This window comes from Bos grunniens, chromosome 6, assembly GCF_055505025.1.
Source record: "Bos grunniens cultivar Pamir isolate PY7600 chromosome 6, Bosgru_T2T1.0, whole genome shotgun sequence".
NCBI lineage: Eukaryota > Metazoa > Chordata > Mammalia > Artiodactyla > Bovidae > Bos > Bos grunniens.
Window position 1 is genome coordinate 19328518 of NC_141170.1, and position 21320 is coordinate 19349837.

The 21320-nt window shown below is 43.0% G+C and overlaps 1 protein-coding gene across 3 annotated transcripts in view; it reads right to left on the reverse strand.

Annotated features, from left to right (window-relative positions):
• Nucleotides 1-203: 203 nt before the first annotated feature.
• The window catches only part of GPAT3 (glycerol-3-phosphate acyltransferase 3), a 72999-nt gene continuing 51882 nt past the window's right edge, over nucleotides 204-21320 (reverse strand). For all 3 annotated transcript variants that reach the window (XM_086404979.1, XM_086404978.1, XM_086404980.1), the window contains 6 exons: nucleotides 18156-18271; nucleotides 13545-13600; nucleotides 12122-12207; nucleotides 10913-11041; nucleotides 10345-10424; nucleotides 204-1463 (listed from right to left, as the gene is read on the reverse strand). In XM_086404979.1, the coding sequence (XP_086261105.1) occupies nucleotides 1352-1463; nucleotides 10345-10424; nucleotides 10913-11041; nucleotides 12122-12207; nucleotides 13545-13600; nucleotides 18156-18271 (579 nt within the window). In that variant the 3' untranslated portion in view covers nucleotides 204-1351. The remainder of the gene's footprint in view (nucleotides 1464-10344; nucleotides 10425-10912; nucleotides 11042-12121; nucleotides 12208-13544; nucleotides 13601-18155; nucleotides 18272-21320) is intronic.

The following is a 21320-nucleotide window of genomic DNA, read 5'->3' on the forward strand; positions in this document are numbered from 1 at the left end:
AAAAAAAAAAAGAGGAAAAAAACACACCAAAACCAACGGTCCATGTTTCTCATTTTCCAGCCATTGCAGTCTAATAAAATCTAACTATATCACTGAAATGAAAAAACAAACAATCCTTGATTATAATGTGAAAAAATTTAACTTACTCAAAAATCAAAAGGCGGCAAGAGAGTTGAGGTATGGAGAAAATAACACAACACACGTTTAGAAATATAGAATTTATTTATATTCACCGTAAGACAGTGTCACATTTTGTACATGGTTCCCAGAAGAGAAATAACACTCTGATGGCACTATATTGCTATCAACGTTGCTTATGCTGCACAGTCGGGAAACACTGATTTTCCCCTTTGAAAGATTTAAGGCTCAGATTCCAAAAGGTAATTCTGTCACTTATTTTCCTGTTTAAGAAAATGGGAAAGTTCTGAACTAAAGGACAAAGGGGTGATGGGGGAGGAACAGCGCCACCCACTTCACTCACAACACCCCCACCTCTGCGGAAGACACTCAGTGCGGTTGGTGGTGGTTGTCAGAGGCTCTTCCTCTTTGAAATGTGTTTGGTGACACGGATCAAACAAATGAGCAGATGGGAGAGGCGTCAGGTAGAGATCTTTACTATAGAAACTTGGAAAACTAAAAGCTTTATCGCGAGTTGCTGGCTAACATAGGTCTATTTGAAAGTCACCTACATATAAATATGCACTCACTGTAACGGGGATTCACTTTTCTTTGGTAAGGCTCACCAAATAGGATGTCTCTTCTAACACGCCAGTAAAAAATATTTAATTTCCTTTCAACTTTGAGATCAAGGGGCCACAAAGCTGTCCATTCTCCTAAAGACTGTCTTCCATTTTCCTTTTCAACCTTGTAGTAGAACAAAACCATGACAGCCATTCGAACCGAATGTGCAATCCTTGTTTGAGTGATTAAGGAAAGTGGGAAGGGAAGGGCGTGTGAAAACAAATCATGAACAAAGTTTGGGGTATTTTCTTGAGAACTGCCCTCTCAATGAGTTCCCAAAGTGTTTTAGAAGAACTTTTTCCAGTACAAATACTTCATTCAATCCACAAGGCCACAGTCATTTCACAAAAGGCAGAATCAGTTCAAACTCAGTACACTACTTTACAGTTGATGCGGCTAATGCTATAACAACAAAAGCCAAGAAGGGCACCGTGGGTTCCGCCTCTGGCACGAGGAGGTAGAGACAACCATCCTGTAGAAAAGGTTAACAATTAAAAAAAAAAAAAGTAAAACAAAACAACGCACTCCCTTCCTCCCCTCGCCAAAAAAAAAAAAAAAAATCCACCCCATTGCATCTCTAAGGACTAGCTCTGGAAAGCCTGGATGGCATTCAGTCCAGTTCCGACTTGAGAGATCCATTGCCCACAATCATTTTGCTGTAATTCTTCTGCTGCTCTTCCTTAAAGGTGTCCTTCACCTTGGCTCTCTTCAGCCCTCCATCCCTGAGAATAGAAAGACACATAAATACTTCCAGCAATGATGTCAAAGGGCTACCTACTCATACATTCTGCACAGTGCCATGGCATTGAACAGATGCTCAGAGAGGAGGCAAAGTACAATGGATTTGGAAGCAGAAAGACCCAGATTTCAGTCTCTGTTCTACCGCTTAACCAGACCTGTGTTACTTCAAGGAAGGAACAATCTCTTTGATGTTTGGTAAGAATTAAGCACAATTTCACGGCTCAGTTTCTTTTTTAGAAGTTAGGGCTGCTATCTTCCATATTTGGATGCTATATTAAAACTTGGACTGTTTATCTTTTTCCCCAAGGAAAGCCAAGTACTAGACTTTTTCATCTAAATCAGCCTATGTGTATGTTAGCCGCTCAGTCATGTCCGACTCTTTGCAATCCCACGGACTGTAGCCCACCAGGCTCCTCTGTCCATGTGATTCTCCAGGCAAGAACACTGGAGTGGGTTGCCATTTCCTTCTCCAGGGGATCTTCTCGACCCAGGTATCAAACCCAGGTCTCCTGCATTCCAGGCGGATGCTTTACCGTCTGAGTTACTGGGCTTCCCTGGTCTCACTATAAATACACATATAAGAAATGATGAAGGTGCTATGTGTGGGGCTGGGGGTGGGGTAAATTCCTCAAAAAGAAATGTGCTCATGATTCAAATCTAATCCTGTGTCTAACAAGTCATGTTTTGATTCAAAGTGCTCTATTGTAAGTATTGATAATCTTCCATATTCCAAAAGAGACTAAAATAAAACAAGCAACAAAAACATAAATGGCATTCAACCAATCACAGTGCCTATGTAAGCAGCATTCCTTAATTCAGAGCCTACGAATCTTTGAACTCTCTCCAGGGTGGTAAAAATCAGACCTGCCAAAGTTAAAAGGATTGTGTATGTCTTTCCTCCTTTTGACAATACAAAGAAACAAGCTGGAAGACCTGGAAGAAGACTGGATTATCTGGATCCACTCTCTCCTAATCTCACACTTTAGATTTTAATTCCCAGGAGACCATGGACCAAGAAGGTGCTTACTTTATTCTCTGCCTGTTTAATTTTAACCCAGCTAAGCATGAATGTTTACCAAGTGCTCTCTAATGATGATGGGTGTTTCACAGGTTAGCCAGTGAACTCAATGCCGTGAAGACGGAACTTGACCTACAAACAGAAGGCAGCCTGAGTCCGCTGTAACCTTCAGGCATCTAGAGTCAAAACTAAGACATGGTCCACCACGAAGTCCTCAACTTTAAAAATGGACTTTGGCCCACAAATCTTCCAGGGGGTCAGCTGTAGGAAATTTCCATGAAATAAGGTTAGAAGTTGTCATGAGACCTCCAGAATTGTCCACAAGAGCCTCTTTTATCCACAGGAGATGCTTCTCACTATACATAGCATTTAGGGGCTTCCCTGGTACCACTCAGCATCTGCTCAAGAACATATGTTGGTTAACTGACTTGTTGCCTGTTTTGGCCTGGACCTCAGAAAAGGAGGAATGGCCTTTCCTCTGGCTCTCCCTCCCTTTCTTAGTTCTTACTATTCAGAATTCACATAAAAGCAATGTGTGCGGTGCTTAGTCGCTCAGTCAAGTCCAATTCTTTGTGACCCCATGGACTGTAGCCTACCAGGCTTCTCTGTCTGTGGGGATTCTCCAGGCAAGAATACTGGAGTGGGTTGCCATGCCCTCCTCCAGGGGATCTTTACAACCCAGGGATCAAACCCAGGTCTCCTGCATTCAAGGTGGATTCTTTACTGTCTGAGCCACCAGGAAAGCCCAAGACTACTGGAGTGGGTAGCCTATCCCATCTCCAGGGGATCTTCCTGACACAGGAATCAAACCAGGGTCTCCTGCATTGTAGGCGGATTTTTTACCAGCTGAGTTACCAGTTCAGTTCAGTCACTTAGTCATGTCCAACTCTTTGTGACCCAATGGACTACAGCACACCCAGCTTCTCTGTCCATCACCAATTCCCAGAGCTTACTCAAACTCATGTCCATTGAGTCGGTGATGTCATCCAGGATGGTTGGTAAGAACTAAGAAATGGAGAGCCAGAAGAAAAGCCATCCCTCCTTTTCTGAGGTCCAGGCCAAAACAGGCAACAAATCAATTAGCGACATCTGTCCTTGAAAATCCTGAGCATCTCCCTTCTAAAGAAAGTGAAAGTGAAGTCACTCAGTTGGGTCCAACTCTTTGGGATCCCATGGACTGTAGCCTACCAGGTTCCTCCATCCATGGAATTTTCCAGGCAGAAGTAATGGAGTGGGTTGCCATTTCCCTCTCCAGGGGATCTTCCCGACCCAGGGATGGAACCTGGGTCTCCCGCATTGCAGGCAGATGCTTTACCATCTGAGCCACTGCTCTAAGCACTCCAACTGTGACTCGTCACCCTCTAGAGACTTCAAAGCTTTATTCAATTCCCCTTTGCAATGGCAGGAGATCTTAGTACTTAAGGAGGGCAGCAGCTGAATGTAAAAGCCAGTTTAAGATGATACAGTTGAGGACTTCCCTGGTGATCCAGTGGTTAAGAATCCACCTGTCAATGCAGGGGACACAGGTTAGACCCCTGGTCTGGGAGGATACCACATGCCAAGGGGCAACTAAGCCGTGCACAGAACTCGTGAGCCCATGTCCTGCAACTACTGAAGTCTGTGCGCCTAGAACCCACGCTCTGTGTCAACCACAGACTGGCACTTGCCAAGAGCATTTGCCAGTGGCTGGAGGAAGCACAAACCGCAATCAAGACTGCCAGGAGAAATATCAATAACCTCAGATATGCAGATGACACCACCCTTATGGCAGAAAGTGAAGAGGAACTAAAAAGCCTCTTGATGAAAGTGAAAGAGGAGAGTGAAAAAGTTGGCTTAAAGCTCAACATTCAGAAAACGAAGATCATGGCATCTGGTCCCATCACTTCATGGGAAATAGATGGGGAAACAGTGGAAACAGTGTCAGACTTTATTTTTGGGGGCTCCAAAATCACTGCAGATGGTGATTGCAGCCATGAAATTAAAAGACACTTACTCCTTGGAAGGAAAGTTATGACCAACCTAGATAGCATATTGAAAAGCAGAGACATTACTTTGCCAACAAAGGTCCATCTAGTCAAGGCTATGGTTTTTCCAGTGGTCGTGTATGGATGTGAGAGTTGGATTGTGAAGAAAGCTGAGCGCCGAAGAATTGATGCTTTTGAACTGTGGTGTTGGAGAAGACTCTTGAGAGTCCCTTGGACTGCAAGGAGATCCAACCAGTCCATTCTGAAGGAGGTCAGTCCTGGGTGTTCTTTGGAAGGACTGATGCTAAAGCTGCAACTCCAGTACTTTGGCCACCTCATGCGAAGAGCTGACTCATTGGAAAAGACTCTGATGCTGGGAGGGATTGAGGGGAGGAGGAGAAGGGGACAACAGAGGATGAGATGGCTGGACGGTATCACCGACTCGCTGGACATGGGTTTGAGTGAACTCTGGGAGTTGGTGATGGACAGGGAGGCCTGGTGTGCTTCGATTCATGGGGTTGCAGAGAGTCAGACATGACTGAGCGACTGAACTGAACTGAACTGATCAACAAGAGCATTTGCCATCTGCCTCTGAGGAGACTGAACTCTGTGCTGCTGCAGCTGTTGACACTCAACAACCCCTGAGGGAGTTTAGGGTAGACAGTGAGGCACTCTGTGCTCCACGGAATCTGACAGAACAGGCCTTTAGATAGTTAGATATTTTTAGGAACTGATTCATATCTAGAAAATCTCTTCATATCTAGAAAATCTAAAAGTCCCTTCACGATGACATCAGCTCTTCATGATGAGCAATAAACCTTTTGTAAAGTGCTTGATTCACCAAAATCTTATATACTGACCTTCCCCCACTACCTCTTTGGAGTAGTCTCTCAGAGCAATCTGAGGTGCTGTCTCCTGGGCTACAGTCCTCATTTCACCCTAAATAAAACTTAACTTGCAACTCTCACGTGGTGCATCTTTTTTAATTGACATCTGCAACAAGAGAAGCCACTGCAATGAGAAACTCATGCCCCGCTACTAGAGAGAGCCCCTACTCACCAACTAAAGAAAGCCCACCTGCGGCAACGAGCCAGCAGAGCCAAAAATAAATCAATAAATTTTAAAAATAGTCACCTAATAATTTTTAAAAAAATGTTTCAATTAAGTTCTCATTTAATCTGGGGAGGGGGCGGAAATCTAGACATGTTAATTCATAACCAACAGATGAATGACAAATATAACCGGAAAGGCAGTGAACTTATTTTCTTTTAAAAGAAGAGTCTAGGTAATTAAAAGTAACTTTTTTTTTCTTATAAGACTGCATGTAGCCTGATAAAAGGCAATTTAAAAACTACGAGGATCATTTCTGCCATGCTATTCAAGCCAATCTGGCTAAGGACAGTCTGTCCTGGAGCTAACTCCCTTAGGCTCTTTTTGTTTCTCAAGGCTTTCTTCATTTTCTTGGTATCTGAGGCTACAGATCCAAAGCTCTAAGCTTTTCATAATGGCCTCAGGACAGGAGCAGGGTTAGGATGTCAAGTAAAAGGAAGGGGGATAAAGAATAGAAAACAGTGGACGAGGAAGAGGAAGCCAGTTATACGTATGAACATGGGTCACTAAGACATCTGTAAACTAGAGCACTGGTAAGCCTGCTCATTCCCTGATGGCAGTGATTAGGATAAAATAGGATACTTACACAGGTAGTTGTAGAGGTCCCAGTAGGGGACTATAGATAGATACAGAATCCGAGGAAACTTTGGGAGACTGATTGCTCAAGAAAGGTCCGTCTAGTCAAAGCTATGGTTTTTCCAGTTCAGTTCAGTTCAGTTCAGTCGCTCAGTCGTGTCTGACTCTTTGCAACCCCATGAATCACAGCACACCAGGCCTCCCTGTCCATCACCAACTCTCAGAGTTCACTCAAACCCATGTCCAGCGAGTCGGTGATGCCCTCTAGCCATTTCATCCTCTGTTGTCCCCTTCTCCTCCTGCCCCCAATCCCTCCCAGCATCAGAGTCTTTTCCAATGAGTCAGCTCTTCGCATGAGGTGGCCAAAGTACTGGAGTTGCAGCTTTAGCATCAGTCCTTCCAAAGAACACCCAGGACTGATCTCCTTCAGAATGGACTGGTTGGATCTCCTTGCAGTCCAAGGGACTCTCAAGAGTCTTCTCCAACACCACAGTTCAAAAGCATCAATTCTTCGGCGCTCAGCTTTCTTCACAATCCAACTCTCACATCCATACACGACCACTGGAAAAACCATAGCCTTGACTAGATGGACCTTTGTTGGCAAAGTAATGTCTCTGCTTTTCAATATGCTATCTAGGTTGGTCATAACTTTCCTTCCAGAGTAAGTGTCTTTTAATTTCATGGCTGCAATCACCATCTGCAGTGATTTTGGAGCCCCCAAAAATAAAGTCTGACACTGTTTCCACTGTTTCCCCATCTGTTTCCCATGAAGTGATGGGACCGGATGCCATGATCTTCGTTTTCTGAATGTTGAGCTTTAAGCCAACTTTTTCACTCTCCACTTTCACTTTCATCAAGAGGCTTTTTAGTTCCTCTTCACTTTCTGCCATAGGGGTGGTGTCATCATGTACAGATATGAGAGTTGAACCATAAAGAAGGCTGAGCGCCAAAGAACTGATGCTTTCAAATTGTGGTGCTAGTAAGATTCATGAGAGTCCCTTGGACTGCAAGGAGATCAAACCAGTCAATCCTAAAGGAAATCAACCTTGAATATGCCCCAATACTTTGGTCACCTGATGCAAAGAGCTGACTCATTGGAAAAAACCCTCATGCTGGGAAAGACAGGGCAGGAGAAGAAGGGGGCGACAGAGAATGACATTGTTGGTTGGCATCACCGACTCAATGGACATGAGTTTGAGCAAATTCTGGGAGATAGTGAGGGACAGGGAAGCCTGGAGTGCTGCAGTTCATGGAATCACAAAGAGTCAGACATGACTGAGGGACTAAACAACAACAGGTAGTTGTAAAGGTCTCGGATGGGACTACAGACAGACAGAGAAACTTAGGCGATTTTGGGAGACCACTGTAAGTTAATGATTGCTCAAGAAAACTATGGGATTATCATGGAATGAAGCAGGCTTGTTTTGCTATAAAGCCATAAATAAAAAGCATGAGACATTCCCCAGGTCATTAGGTGAAAGAAAAACATTACCACTCTTCTACTGATTTGAATAAGCTATGATAGTCCCAGTTTGACCTTGTAGGGTCAGACACTCTCCTGCCCAATACAAAGGAGGAGATAATGGTGTAAGCCTGACCTCTACCCACGGCTTCCCTGGTGGCTCAGACGGTAAAGCGTCTGCCTGCAATGCGGGAGACCTGGGTTCAATTCTTGGGTCGGGAAGATGCCCTGGCGAAGGAAACGGCAATCCACTCCAGCACTCTTGCCTGGAAAATCCCACAGACGAGGAGCCTGATAGGCTACAGTCCATGGGGTCGCAAAGAGTCAGACACGACTGAGCTACTAGCTACTATGGTGACCTCTACTCAGAGAAGACAATCTTTTCCTCTCCCTCATTTTCCTTTGATTATAAAATTGTGGACCACTTAAATCATGGGACAGGCAACCCGCCCGTTTGCATTTCCTCAACTGTCCTATAGCAACAAATCTACTTGTTGCCTATCACTTTGCCTCTTACTGAATTTCTTCTGCACTGAGACACAAAGTGCCTGAACCTCAGTAACCCCAGGCATCAGGTGAGTGATTCTAGTTTAAAGACCGTGGGCTCAAGCCCCAGTCTAGGTTTAGGCAGGGTTCAAGTCCCGGCCACGTGGACTGAAGTCCCACTCTGAGTCATTGGTTTCAGTAGGATGTCTGCAATTTAGTTTCACATATTCCAGTTTAGAGAGTGTAATAAGAATGTTAGTCCTAATCTATCTTAAGCATAGTTCAGGGAGTTTCCCTGAATCAAGAACTCATAGCCCCAGAGTGGTCAGCCAGACATTTCATCAGAAGGCCACCCTCCAGAGGTGCTACTATAAGGCTTCCACTATCTTGATCTCCTATCAACTTTCCAAGCTTTGTTAATTAGCATAGTGAATTTAAAAATGGGCTTCCCTGGTGGCTCAGACGGTAAAGTGTCTGCCTACAATGTGGGAGACTGGGGTTCAATCCCTGAGTCGGGAAGATCCTCTGGAGAAGGAAATGGCACCCCACTCCAGTACTCTTGCCTGGAAAATCCCACGGACGGAGGAGCCTGGCAGGCTACAGTCTATGGGGTCGCAAAGAGTCGGACACGACTAAGTGACTTCACTCACTCACTTTCACTGCAGAAGTTAGTGGCTTGTTAATTAGCATGACAGATGACAGAAACAGACTTTCGTGGGTGAAATTAGTTGTGTTCAAGATACGTGAATTGATGAAATTATTTTAGAGATATTCCCCACCCTTGCATTAAAGGATATATAAGAATGCAGGCAGCCCTTCTTCCATAGACTTAATCCCTAAGCAGTCCTGGGTCCCTCTGCCGGTTCAGAAGGTTTTGGCTGCCTAGCTGACATCCTAACTTGGCTAGCCACATCCTGCTCCACGACACTCCCAAACTTGCCTCTAGTGAACTTCTCATGTCAAGTGTTTTCAAAACACCAAACAGATAGATAGCAGGGACTTTATTAAATGCACAGGACTTAACGAATGGACTGTTTTTGTGCTAAATATGCTAAAACAATGTCTGTGTGTATATACAAATTTAATCTCCCATTATAACCTAGGGATATTCAACCCTCACTGACACAGGCTAAAGGTTTGCATGTGCCCCCCAAAATTCAGGTACTGAAGCCCTAACCTTCAATAATACAGTATTTGGAGATGGAGCTTTGAGGAGCCAGTTAGGTATAGATGAGGTCATCAGGGACGGGCCCTCAAGACAGGAACAGTGCCTGTGTAAGAAGACACACCAGAGAGCTTCCAGCCTTCAGCAATGAGACAAAATAAATTTCTGTCGTTTAAGCCACCCAGTCTACGGGAGCTTGTTCTGGCAGCCTGATCAGATTAATACTCTCACCTATACTCTTTCTTAAAAAAACACAAAACTAAAGCCATAGATATCCATACTTAAAATATTTCACTCATTTCCTGTCAAGTTTTTAAGTTTTCTTTAATATAATTACAGCTAGAGATAAATAAGAACAAGTTTGTAAGTTGCCCCCTGCCTTCAAAGATACATTTCCCTCAAATCCAATCCCACTTTCTTCTTCAGTGAAAGATCCCTAAATTTTAGTTAGGCATATGGTCAAGCAGGAGCTTCCCCGGTGGCTCTGACAGTACAGAGTCTGCCTGCAATGCAGGAGACCCAGGTTCAATCCCTGGGTTAGGAAGATCCCCTGGAGAAAGAAATGGCAACCCACTCCAGTACTCTTGCCTGGAGAACTACATGGACAGAGGAGCCTGGCAAGCCCCAGTTCATGGGGTTACCAAGAGTTGGACATGACTGAGCCACTAATGTGGCCAAGTAGAACAAAGACTACATTTCTGAGCCTCCTCTGCAGCAAGGTGTTATCACGTGACTTGAGTTCGAGTCAACAGATAGAAGTGGAAGTGGTAAGTCCAACTTCCAGCTTTTGCTCTTAAACACATGAACGCATCCTTCTTGTTTTAGTTCTTCCCTGCTACTCATGTTATTGTACTCACTGGGCAGTCATCTTGGACCATACTGAGGATGGTAGATCAATACAAAATGAGCTATTATACCAGTCTAGGCTGCCTATGATGAGGTATGGGAGATAAAATTCTGTCTTATTTAAGCCATCATTATGCTGTATAAACCACTGTCAGTGTCAGCTAAACCTCCAGCTAACAAGCATAATAAATGACATCTTTTTTTAAAGTAATAATACTTCTGAAAAATTTCTTACCAAGGAAGCTCAGTCAATCCTCCTTGTACAGCAATAGCAGACTTAACCCTGTTAGCAAACTGGACTGCGTCTTCTCCTTCCTGGAATAAAAAATTACCAGTACATCCTGAAGACAGAGTTCTCAAACAATGCTTTCAAATGTCTCACAATCACTTAGATTCGTTTTAAAGTATAATATTCACATTTTTAACTCAAATATGCTCTATTCTGAATTATAGCAAATATCATTTGTCCATCAAGAAAATGCAGTGCTGTTTTTCTTTAATATCTTTATCACATATATATATTATGCTCTTTACTAGACTTATTCAAGACACAACATTCTACAGTATCTGTAGGTTCAATAAACCAACAACAATGGTAAAAACTATTATGGAAAAGAATTCTCCTGATCTCAAATCAGCGTGACTTTGCAGAGTGCTAGATACATTTTTTTTTTAATGACTCTTGCTGAGAAAGCAGAAAGTCCAACTTCAACTGATGTGAGGAAGGGAGACACCCACATGTGCAGGAAAAGGTTTTCTCACCCTCATCTGATTAGATAAAGCACCTGTTATCTATGCAATACCTCTCTGGTCATGGGGGGCATGTACCACACGTCACAGACGATGGCCCAGCTGGTCATCACTCGAAGCAGGTAGCTCACAATGTTGTATTTACTACTGTTCCAAAATGCATCACCAAACCGAGGATTATACTGTGAAAAGAGAAAAGAAAATGCATTCTAGTTAGGAATTAAATGGCAGCTTCTCTTCTACATGCCAGTACATGACAGGCCAAACATCTATCAGACCTGTGCCCTGCCAAAAAAAAAAAAAGCTACTTTACTTGATCCAAAGTAAAGTAAAGTAAAAGTAAAGTAAAGGATCCAAAGAGCAAACAAGACGTAGAAAACAACCTATGGTCACCAGGGGGTAAAGGCGGGGACGGATAAACTGGGAGACGGAGACTGACATAAACACACTACTGTATATAAAATAGGTAACTAATAAGGACCTACTATAGCACAGGGAAGTCTACTCAATACTCCATAACAGCCTATAGGGGAAAAGAATTTAAAAGACTGGATATATGTATAACTGAGTGGATTCACTTTGCGGAACACCTGAAACTAACACAGCCTGTAAATCAACTATATTCCCGTGAAACTTTTCACAAAAGAAAAGAACAAAAATAAAGAATAAACCAGGCCGGGCCACCCCCCTGCCTAGAGCCTCAGAGCCCTTAGACTGGAGGATTATTGACATGATTCTTAAATATCTGTCTGCCCACTTCATGGAAGGTGGGTGAAAGTAGGAATAGTATCTGATTGCTCATCACAGTGTCCTCAGTAGGCAGACACTGGCTTGGCACATAGTAATCCCCAACCGCTACTTACCTATATCCGTATCAGTAGCCGGAAAAAGGGATCAAGCAAACGGGACAAATGTAAACAACAGGTGGATATGAATAAAGAGCACATGCTCGGTTGTGCCCAACTTTTTGTGACCCCATAAACTGTGTAGCCCATGAGCCTCCACTGTCCATGGAATTCTCCAGGCAAGAATACTGGAGGGGGTTGCCACTTCCTTCCCCAGGGGATCCTCCCGACTCAGGCATCAAACTCGTGTCTCCTGCATTGCAGGCAGATTCTTTACCGTCTGAGCAACCAGGGAAGCAAAGAGCACACAAGTATTCCATATGTTTGCAAATCTTAAGTTTGAAATTATATCAAAATAAAGTGACCAAGTCACTGTCTTTGGCAGGGAGGGGTATGAGAGTGGATAATCTGTCTTACCTTAATGGCAACTGGATGGATGGTTCCTCCAATTTCAAAGCTTCCTTTTTTAAACATCATGACTGAAGTATTGTTGATACAAGTTCCTATAAGGACATCGGTAGGGAGTGAAATTTTTTAAAGCAGTCAATTTAAAAAGGAAATATTTTGTTATAAAATAATTTAAAATATTCAGGTCACATCAAAATTACAGACTTTTTTAAAAATTACAGATATTTTAAATACTATCATTTTACAAATTAACTCCTGTTTGCTGCTGCTGCTAAGTCGCTTCAGTCATGTCCAACTCTGTGCGACCCCATAGACGGCAGCCCACCAGGCTCCGCCGTCCCTGGGATTCTCCAGGCAAGAACACTGGAGTGGGTTGCCATTTCCTTCTCCAATGCATGAAAGTGAAAAGTGAAAGTGAAGTCGCTCAGTCGTGTCCAACTCTTAGCAACCCTATGGACTGCAGCCTCCCAGGCTCCTCTGCCCATGAGATTTTCCAGGCAAGAGTACTGGAGTGGGTTGCCATTGCCTTCTCCAACTCCTGTTTAGTAGTAATTCAACAGTTCTAAGCAGGTTTCACTGAACACGGAAATGGCAACCCACTCCAGTACTCTTGCCTGGAAAATCCCATGGACGGAGGAGCCTGGGAGGATGCAGTACATGGGGTCGCTAAGAGTCGGACACGACTGAGTGACTTTACTTTCACTTTCATGCATTGGAAAAGGAAATGGCAACCCACTCCAGTGTTCTTGCCTGGAGAATCCCAGGGACGGGAGCCTCGTGGGCTGCCGTCTATGGGGTCGCACAGAGTTGGACACAACTGGAGCGACTTAGCAGCAGCAGCAGCACCAGCAGCAAGCAGGTTTAACAACAAATTTTGCTTTATTGTTGACTACTCTAGAGATACAGTTTCTTCACAACAGACGGCAGTTTCAATATATTTTAAAATAAGAACCTTTATAAAGTTATGGACAATACCTATCTAAGTTCATTAAAAGTGAAATTGTTAGTCATTCAGTCATGTCCAACTCTTTGGGGCCCCATGGACTGTAGCCCACCAGGCTCCTCTGTCCATGGAATTCTCCAGCAAAGAATACTGGAGCGGGTTGCCATTTCCTTCTCCAGAGGATTTTCAAAACCCAGGGATCGAACCCGAGTCTCCTGCATTGCAGGCACATTCTTCACCATCTGGGCCACCATGGAAGCCCATCAAATTTTATTACCCAGAAACAACTTCTGAGATCAAAAAGGTACCATGACTTCCTTCAAACCTCATAAGAAAGCAGGGAATTACTGGCTCAGAGAGGCCATGCCATTCCTGAAGGACAGCAGAAACCTGGACTAAGAATGCCAACTCCAGAACAATCCAGCTCCCCATATACTTCGGGTACCTGTTGTTATCAACCACAGCTTGGTAAGCAATCCCACTTCTCACCTTCAGGAAAGATTAATATGGGTAATTCTTCCTTAAGAGCAATATGTTCTTTTAGTCTGTGAAGAAAAATAAAGGATCTAAATTATACCTTCAAAAAGAGAGGTGGGAATCCCCTTTGGTATCTTTTCTTTTAGGTTCAATTAAATCATGCAAATTTTTTAAAACTGGTATATAGTTGCTTTACAATATTGTGTTAATTTCTGCTGTACCACAACGTGAATGAGCTATAAGTATACATATATACCCTCCCCCTGGAGCCTCCCTCCCAGCCTACCCCCATCCCACCCCTCTAGGTCATCACACAGCACTGAGCTGAGCTCCCTGTGCTACCTAGCAGCTTCCCACTAACTATCTATTTTACACGTGGTAGTGTGCACACATCAATCCCAATCTCTCTTTGGTATTCTTTACTCTCTACTAACACAAATACAATTGTAAAGCAATAAGGAGAAGAGAAAGGAAATAAACACAAGTTGGTCCCTTTCTATACAAGTATTAAGAGCTAACAAAGTTGAGATAGATTATAACTGCCAGCGTGCACACCACTGCTCAATAATCACAAGATGGGGAACAGTTTTCTAACCTTAAAGACATTTCAATAGGTACGTACTATTTCACTCTTAAAAGCATAGCCCACCATCACATTTACAGAAGCAATGACTCGAGTGCCTCCAGTTAAAGGTCTCAGGCAAAAAGCTTCTTCAAACAAAGGTTTCTGGTAGCTTAACTCCACTCCTAGACCCAGAAGTTCCCTCTCCTGTTCCATAAAGAGCACTAGCTCTGTCTGCCTTTCAGTTCACTTCAGCTGCTCAGTTGTGTCCAACTTTTTGCAATCTCAAGGACTACTGCAGCATGCCAAGACTGTCTGTCCATCACCAACTCCTGGAGCTTGCTTAAACTCATATCCATCAAGTCGGTGATTGCTGGGAGCCGGTGAGGCATTCCACTCATGACAAAGGTCATGAGGAAGGAGGCTCGGCAAACGCAAAGGCGGGATCGAGCCTCAGGAGTCCACCCGGATATTCTCGAGCATCTACCCCCCAAAAAACCAGAGTCTGCCTACTTTATTGCTTTGTGCTCTCACCTCTGACTTTACTGGGGGCTGTCCCCCACCACCATCTCGCTCTCTCTGTCAAAGAGTTAACTTACAGCTCCAATTAATAAAGTTCCTGGGCAATTAGGAGTGTTTAAATCCAAACCCCTCAGATGGCTCTCTAACTCGCCTGACAAGTTTACCCGGACTCCTACAGCTATGCATAGGATTGTTTACAGTCTCCCAGCCTCGAGAGGCACAGGAAGCTTAAGATATTCAAATAGCTTAGAGCCTCTCAGAGAGTTAGAAACTGTCAGAATAAAACTAGTAAAAGATTTCATTGATGAACCAATGTTTGTTGCCAAGTTTTCACATCCCCTGAATTGTATCCTTGAATGTGTATTAATTAATAGTTGGTATGTAGAAAAAATAAGTAGTGGCCTTGGTGTTAGTAACTTTAGACCCTTAAGGTAATAAATTCTTTCCTTTGTTGTAAACCCATTACACATCCACCCTATAGGAATGCAATTTTATCTTCGGAAGATGGCGCCAAACCTTAAAATAATTACTCTTAGAGAAAATAAGTCTTTGTTGATAAGTCTTTGTCAAGAGTCATAAAATGTTAGTAGGCCTTCTGGCCAGAAGATGATTTAAATCACCTAAACCATTTGTATACGATAAATTTGCAGGAAAGAAACCCTGGTTTTTGATAAGGATCAAAAACTGCTGACTTTGCATCCCCTATTATCCTCTATGTGTAACTTAGGGTATATAAGCCCCTGTTGAAAATAAAGCTATGGGCCTTGCTCACCAGCGCTTGGTCTCCCCATGTCATTCTTTTCACATTCTGGCTGAAGTCTCCATCTGGAGCGTGGAACCCACCATGCTTACTAATTATGCCTGGGCTTCTAAGACCCACTCGAGAAGGTGTCTAGGTTGAGGCACCTTCCGCTATTCGAGAGGGCGCCTGCGGCCTACGTAAGTGGTGCAAACTTCTTGTCTTGAAGTTTTATTGGTCTCCCGCGTAAAGCAAGCTACTCAGCCTCTTTTCTCCACTGAATTTTCCTACTGAGCTATACTCATTCTATTATTCTTTATATCTCTAATTAGCATATAAATAGTCGCCTAGGCGTCTCTCCTTCGAATACCCTGAATCAGCCATACCCTGAATCAGCCGGGGCTGGACCCCGGCAGGTGATGCCATCCAACCATCTCATCCTCTGTCATCCCCTTCTCCTCCTGCCTTCAATCTTTCCCAGCATCAGGGGCTTTTCCAATGAGACAACTCTTCACATCAAATGTCCAAAGTACTCGGAGTTTCAGCTTCAGCATCAGTCCTTCCAATGAACAGTCAGGTCTGATTTCCTGTAGGACTGACTGGTTTGATCTCCTTGCAGTCCAAGGGACTCTCAAGAGTCTTCTCCAACACCACAGTTCAAAAGCATCAATTCTTCGGGGCTGAGCTTTATGGTCCAACTCTCACATCCATACTTGACTACTGGAAAAACCATAGCTTTGACTAGATGGACCTTTGTTGGTAAATAATGACTCTGCTTTTTAATATGATGTCTAGGTTGGTTGGTGCTCAGCTGCTAAAGAATCCACCTGCAATGCAGGAGACCTGGGCTCGATCCCTGGGCTGGAAAGATACCCTACAGAAGGGAAAGGCTACCCATTCCAGTATTCTGCCCTGGAGAATTCCATGGGGTCACAAAGAGTTGGACACTTTTCACGACGAAAGTGAGTGACTTTCACTTTCTTTTTTCACTTTCTAGGTTGGTCACAGCTTTTCTTCCAAGAAGCCAGCATCTTTTAATTTCATGGCTGCAGTCACAATCTACAGTGATTTTGGAGCCCAAGAAAATAAAGTTTCTCACTGTTTCCATTGTTTCTTCATCTACTTGCCATGAAGTGATAGGACCAGATGTCATGATCTTAGTTTCTTGAAAGTTGAGTTTGAAGTCAACTTTTTCACTCTCCTCTTTCACTTTCATCAAGAGGCTCTTTATTTCTTCTTCGCTTTCTGCCATAAGTGTGGTGTCATCTGCATATCTGAGGTTATTGATATTTCTCCCGACAATCTGATTCCAGCTTGTGCTTCATCCAGGCAGGCATTCTGCATGATGTACTCTGCATATAAGTTAAATAAGCAGGGTGACAATATACAGCCTTGACGTACTTCTTTCCCGATTTGGAACCAGTCTGTTGTTCCATATCCCATTCTAACCACTGCTTCTTGACCTGCATACAGATTTCTTAGGAAGCAGGTCAGGCGGTCTGGTATTCCCATCTCCTGAAAAATTTTCCACAGTTTGTTGTGATCCACACAGTCAAAGGCTTTGGCATAGTCAATAAATAAAGCAGGAGTAGATGTTTTTCTGGAACTCTCTTGCTTTTTCAGTGATCCAGTGGTTGTTGGCAATTTGATCTCTGGTTTCTCTGCCTTTTCTAAATCCAGCTTGAATATCTGGAAGTTCACAGTTCACATACTGTTGAAGCCTGGCTTGGAGAACTTTGAGCATTACATTGCTAGCGTGTGAGATGAGTGCAATTGTGCGGCAGTTTGAGCATTCTTTAGTGTTGCCCTTCTTTGGGACTGGAATGAAAACTGACCTTTTCCAGTCCTGTGGCCACTGCTGAGTTTTCCAAATTTGCTGGCATATTGAGTGCAGCACCTTCACAGCACAATCTTTTAGGATTTGAAATAGCTCAGCTGGAACTCCATCACCTCCACTAGCTTTGTTCTTAGTGATGCTTCCTAAGGCCCACTTGACTTCGCATTCCAGGATGTCTTGCTCTAGGTGAGTGATCACACCATTTGTGGTTATCTGGATCATTAAGAGCTTTTTTGTATAGTTCTTCGTGTATTCTTGCCACCTCTTCTTAATATCTTCTGCTTCTGTTAGGTCCATATCATTTCTGTCCTTTATCGAGCCCATCTTTGCATGATATGCTCCCTTGGCATCTCTAATTTTCTTAAAGAAATCTAGTCTTTCCATTCTATTGTTTTCCTCTATTTCTTTCCATTGATCACTGAGAAAGGCTTTCTTATCTCTTCTTGCTATTCTTTGGAACTTTGCATTCATATGCACATATCTTTCCTTTTCTCCTTTGCCTGTCACTTCTCTTCTTTTCTCAGCTATTTGTAAGGCCTCTTCAGACAACCATTTTGCCTTTTTGCCTGTCAATCTCTAGATGCGTGTAAGTGATAACATCCAGCAAATACTCAATCAACCATCTATTTATTCAGCCAACCATTACCAATTACTTACATTCAAGGTAGTAATTTTCAGTTTTAGAAATTCAGTGACTGGAATACCTAAGTCAGGGCAATGTAAATGTATGGGTCTTCTAACCACATCATGTATACCACCATGACTACAGAATTCAAAATTTTTTAAATACAGTTAAGACAGGTGACTCAGTGGAAATGGCGAACCACAGACAGAGGTCCATATATTTTAGTTTTAACCCTTAGTTTTAGTGTTAGCCTTTAGTACCACTGGCTCTGCCCTCTTTGATGGGAAGGCCAAGAGTTTATGCCAACCCAATGGATACCAAGTAATGTCACTGCTTACCTCCTAATAACCAGGTGTCGGTCCTTCATTTCTGAACGTTCAAACCAGATATGTGGACAAGCCTTGACCATGGATCTCTGAATGATTCCCATCAATCCACCATGAACCTGGCCCACCTACAAGGACCATGAGAAAATGGAAAAAATGTAAAGGCATAGCTGTCGAAAAAAAAGCCTTCTTTTCTTTAACCAGTAAGTTCCTATTCCCCACTCAGAGAAAAGACTGGTCTTCTACTGACTGAAGTTGTTAGTCTCTTCAAAGGTCATACATGTGGGCTCAGTCGCTCAGTAGTATCCCACTCTGTTGCAATCCCATGGACTATAGCCTGCCAGGATCCTCTGTCCATGGGATTCTCCAGGCAAGACTACTGGAGTGGGTTGCCATTTCTTCCACCAGGGAATCTTCCCGACCTAGGAATTGAACCCACGTCTCCTGCTGCCTCCTGCTTTGGCAGGCGGTGCTTTACTACCTGGGAAGCCCACGCTCAAAGGACATGACTGGCCAAATACAAGCACAAAATGTTGTTGAGTAGCACTTTTGAATTTTAAGTTATGTTGCGGTACTGCCTTTACGCTGGCTTTTAAAAGTAGAGATTTTCCAATAAAGTCAAAGTAAGTGAAATACAAATTAAAACTACACTGAAATACGATTTCAGACCCAACAGACTGGCAAAGATTCAAAAGCATGACAAAGAACCAAGGCTGTGAGAAAGAGGCACTCTTATACAGTGCTTGGGATGGGGAGCTTATAATCCTCATAGAAGGAAATCTGGCAATATCTATTAAAATTACATATACATTAGCTTCCCTGGAGCTCAGATGGTAAAGAATCTGCCTCCAATGCAGGACACTGGGGTTCAATCCCTGGGGCTGGAAGATCCCCTGGAAAAGGGAATGGTAACAAACATCTATTTCTGCTTTATTGACTATGCCAAAGCCTCTGACTGTGTGGATCACAATAAACTGGAAAATTCTGAAAGAGATGGGAATACCAGACCACCTGACCTGCCTCTTGAGAAACCTATATGCAGGTCAGGAAGCAACAGTTAGAACTGGACATGGAACAACAGACTGGTTCCAAATAAGAAAAGGAGTACGTCAAGACTGTATACTGTCACCCTGCTTATTTAACTTATACGCAGAGTACATCATGAGAAATGCTGGGCTGGAAGAAGCACAAGCTGGAATAAAGACAGCTGAGAGAAATATCAATAACCTCAGATATGCAGATGACACCACCCTTATGGCAGAAAGTGAAGAGGAACTCAAAAGCCTCCTGATGAAAGCAAAAGAGGAGAGTGAAAAAGTTGGCTTAAAGCTCAACATTCAGAAAACGAAGATCATGGCATCTGGTCCCATCACTTCATGGCAAATAGTTGGGGAAACAGTGGAAACAGTGGCTGACTTTATTGTTCTGGGCTCCAAAATCACTTCAGATGGTGACTGCAGCCATGAAATTAAAAGACGCTTACTCCTTGGAAGGAAAGTTATGACCAACCTAGATAGCATATTCAAAAGCAGAGACATCACTTTGTCAACAAAGGTCTGTCTAGGCTATGGTTTTTCCAGTGGTCACATATGGATGTGAGAGTTGGACTATGAAGAAAGCTGAGTGCCGAAGAATTGATGCTTTTGAACTGTGGTGTTGGAGAAGACTTTTGAGAGTCCCTTGGACAGAAAGGAGATCCAACCAGTCCATCCTAAAGGAGATCAGTCCTGGGTGTTCATTGGAAGGACTGATGTTGAAGCTGAAACTCCAATACTTTGGCCCCCTGATGTGAAGAGCTGACTCATTTGAAAAGACCCTGATGCTGGGAAAGATTGAGGGCAGGAGGAGAAGGGGACGACAGAGGATGACCTGGCTGGATGGCATCACCGACTCGATGGACATGGGTTTTGGTGGATTCCGGGAGTTGGTGATGGACAGGGAGGCCTGGCATGCTGCGGTTCATGGGGTCGCAAAGAGTCGGACACAACTGAGCGACTGAAGTGAACTGAACTGAACCCACTCCAGTATTGTTGCCTGGAGAATTCCATGGACAGAGAACCCTGTGGGCTACAACCCATGGAATCGTAAAGAATCAGACACAACTGAGTGACTAACACTTTCACTTCACTTTACACAAACATTTATCCTTAAACTCAATAATTCACTTCTAGGAATTTACGCTGAAGATACACCCCAAACAAAATGGAAATACATATACACAATGTTTAAATTGCAACATTATTTATAATGTGAGCTATTGAAAAATACCCAAATTTGAAAAATCCATTTGGCTTAGAGAGGATAGGAATGCAGAGGAGGACAAAATAGGTGAAGGAGATTAAGAGTACCAACTTCCAGTTACAAAACAAGTAAGCCATGGGATGTAATGTACCGCACAGGGAATATAGTCAATTAATGTTGCATTAACTTTTTATGGTGAGCAGACAAATACTAAACGTACAGTGGTGATCAATTCATAATGTATATAAGTGATGAATCATCATATTGTACACCTGAAACTAACATAACATTGTATTCAACTACAATTAAAAAATTAAAAGTAAAAAATAAATCCAATAGGCTTTTGGTTTCTATCATTCAAACCATTAAAGTTTGCAGTTCTATTTCTAATACTTGGCTAAAACTGTAAATTATACCATTATATATTGAAGTTGTAATGATAATTATATATGATCAAGAAGCACGGAAAAATGCTAAGAAAATTCTGAGGCCTACAGTCACAAATGAGTTATACTCAATCTTTGTTGACTAAGACACAGAATGAGTACTGCCTCAGAAACACAAAATCATTATTAGGCAAGTTGGTTAAGAAATTTACAAAGATAGTACTGTAGGAAAACAGCTGCTTTCTCCGCTAAACATCTCAGCCCTAACCTCTCTGGATTACAGGGAGGTCACAATGGATGTGAAAGGTCACAAAAGATTACAATGGATGTGAAAGTGCTTGTCCACTTAAATGAAAGGAATTATTATATACACCCAGAGTTGGATGGGGTCTATCAAGGACTGTTAGCATGAGGGTCTCTGGATGGGCTTTTTGAAATCCATAAACATCTTGGAACTACATAAAAATATTTGTTGGTATAAAGCAAATGCATGCTATTGTTTTTCTGAAAAAAAGGATACATAAAGATTAACTGATTGCTAACCTAATAA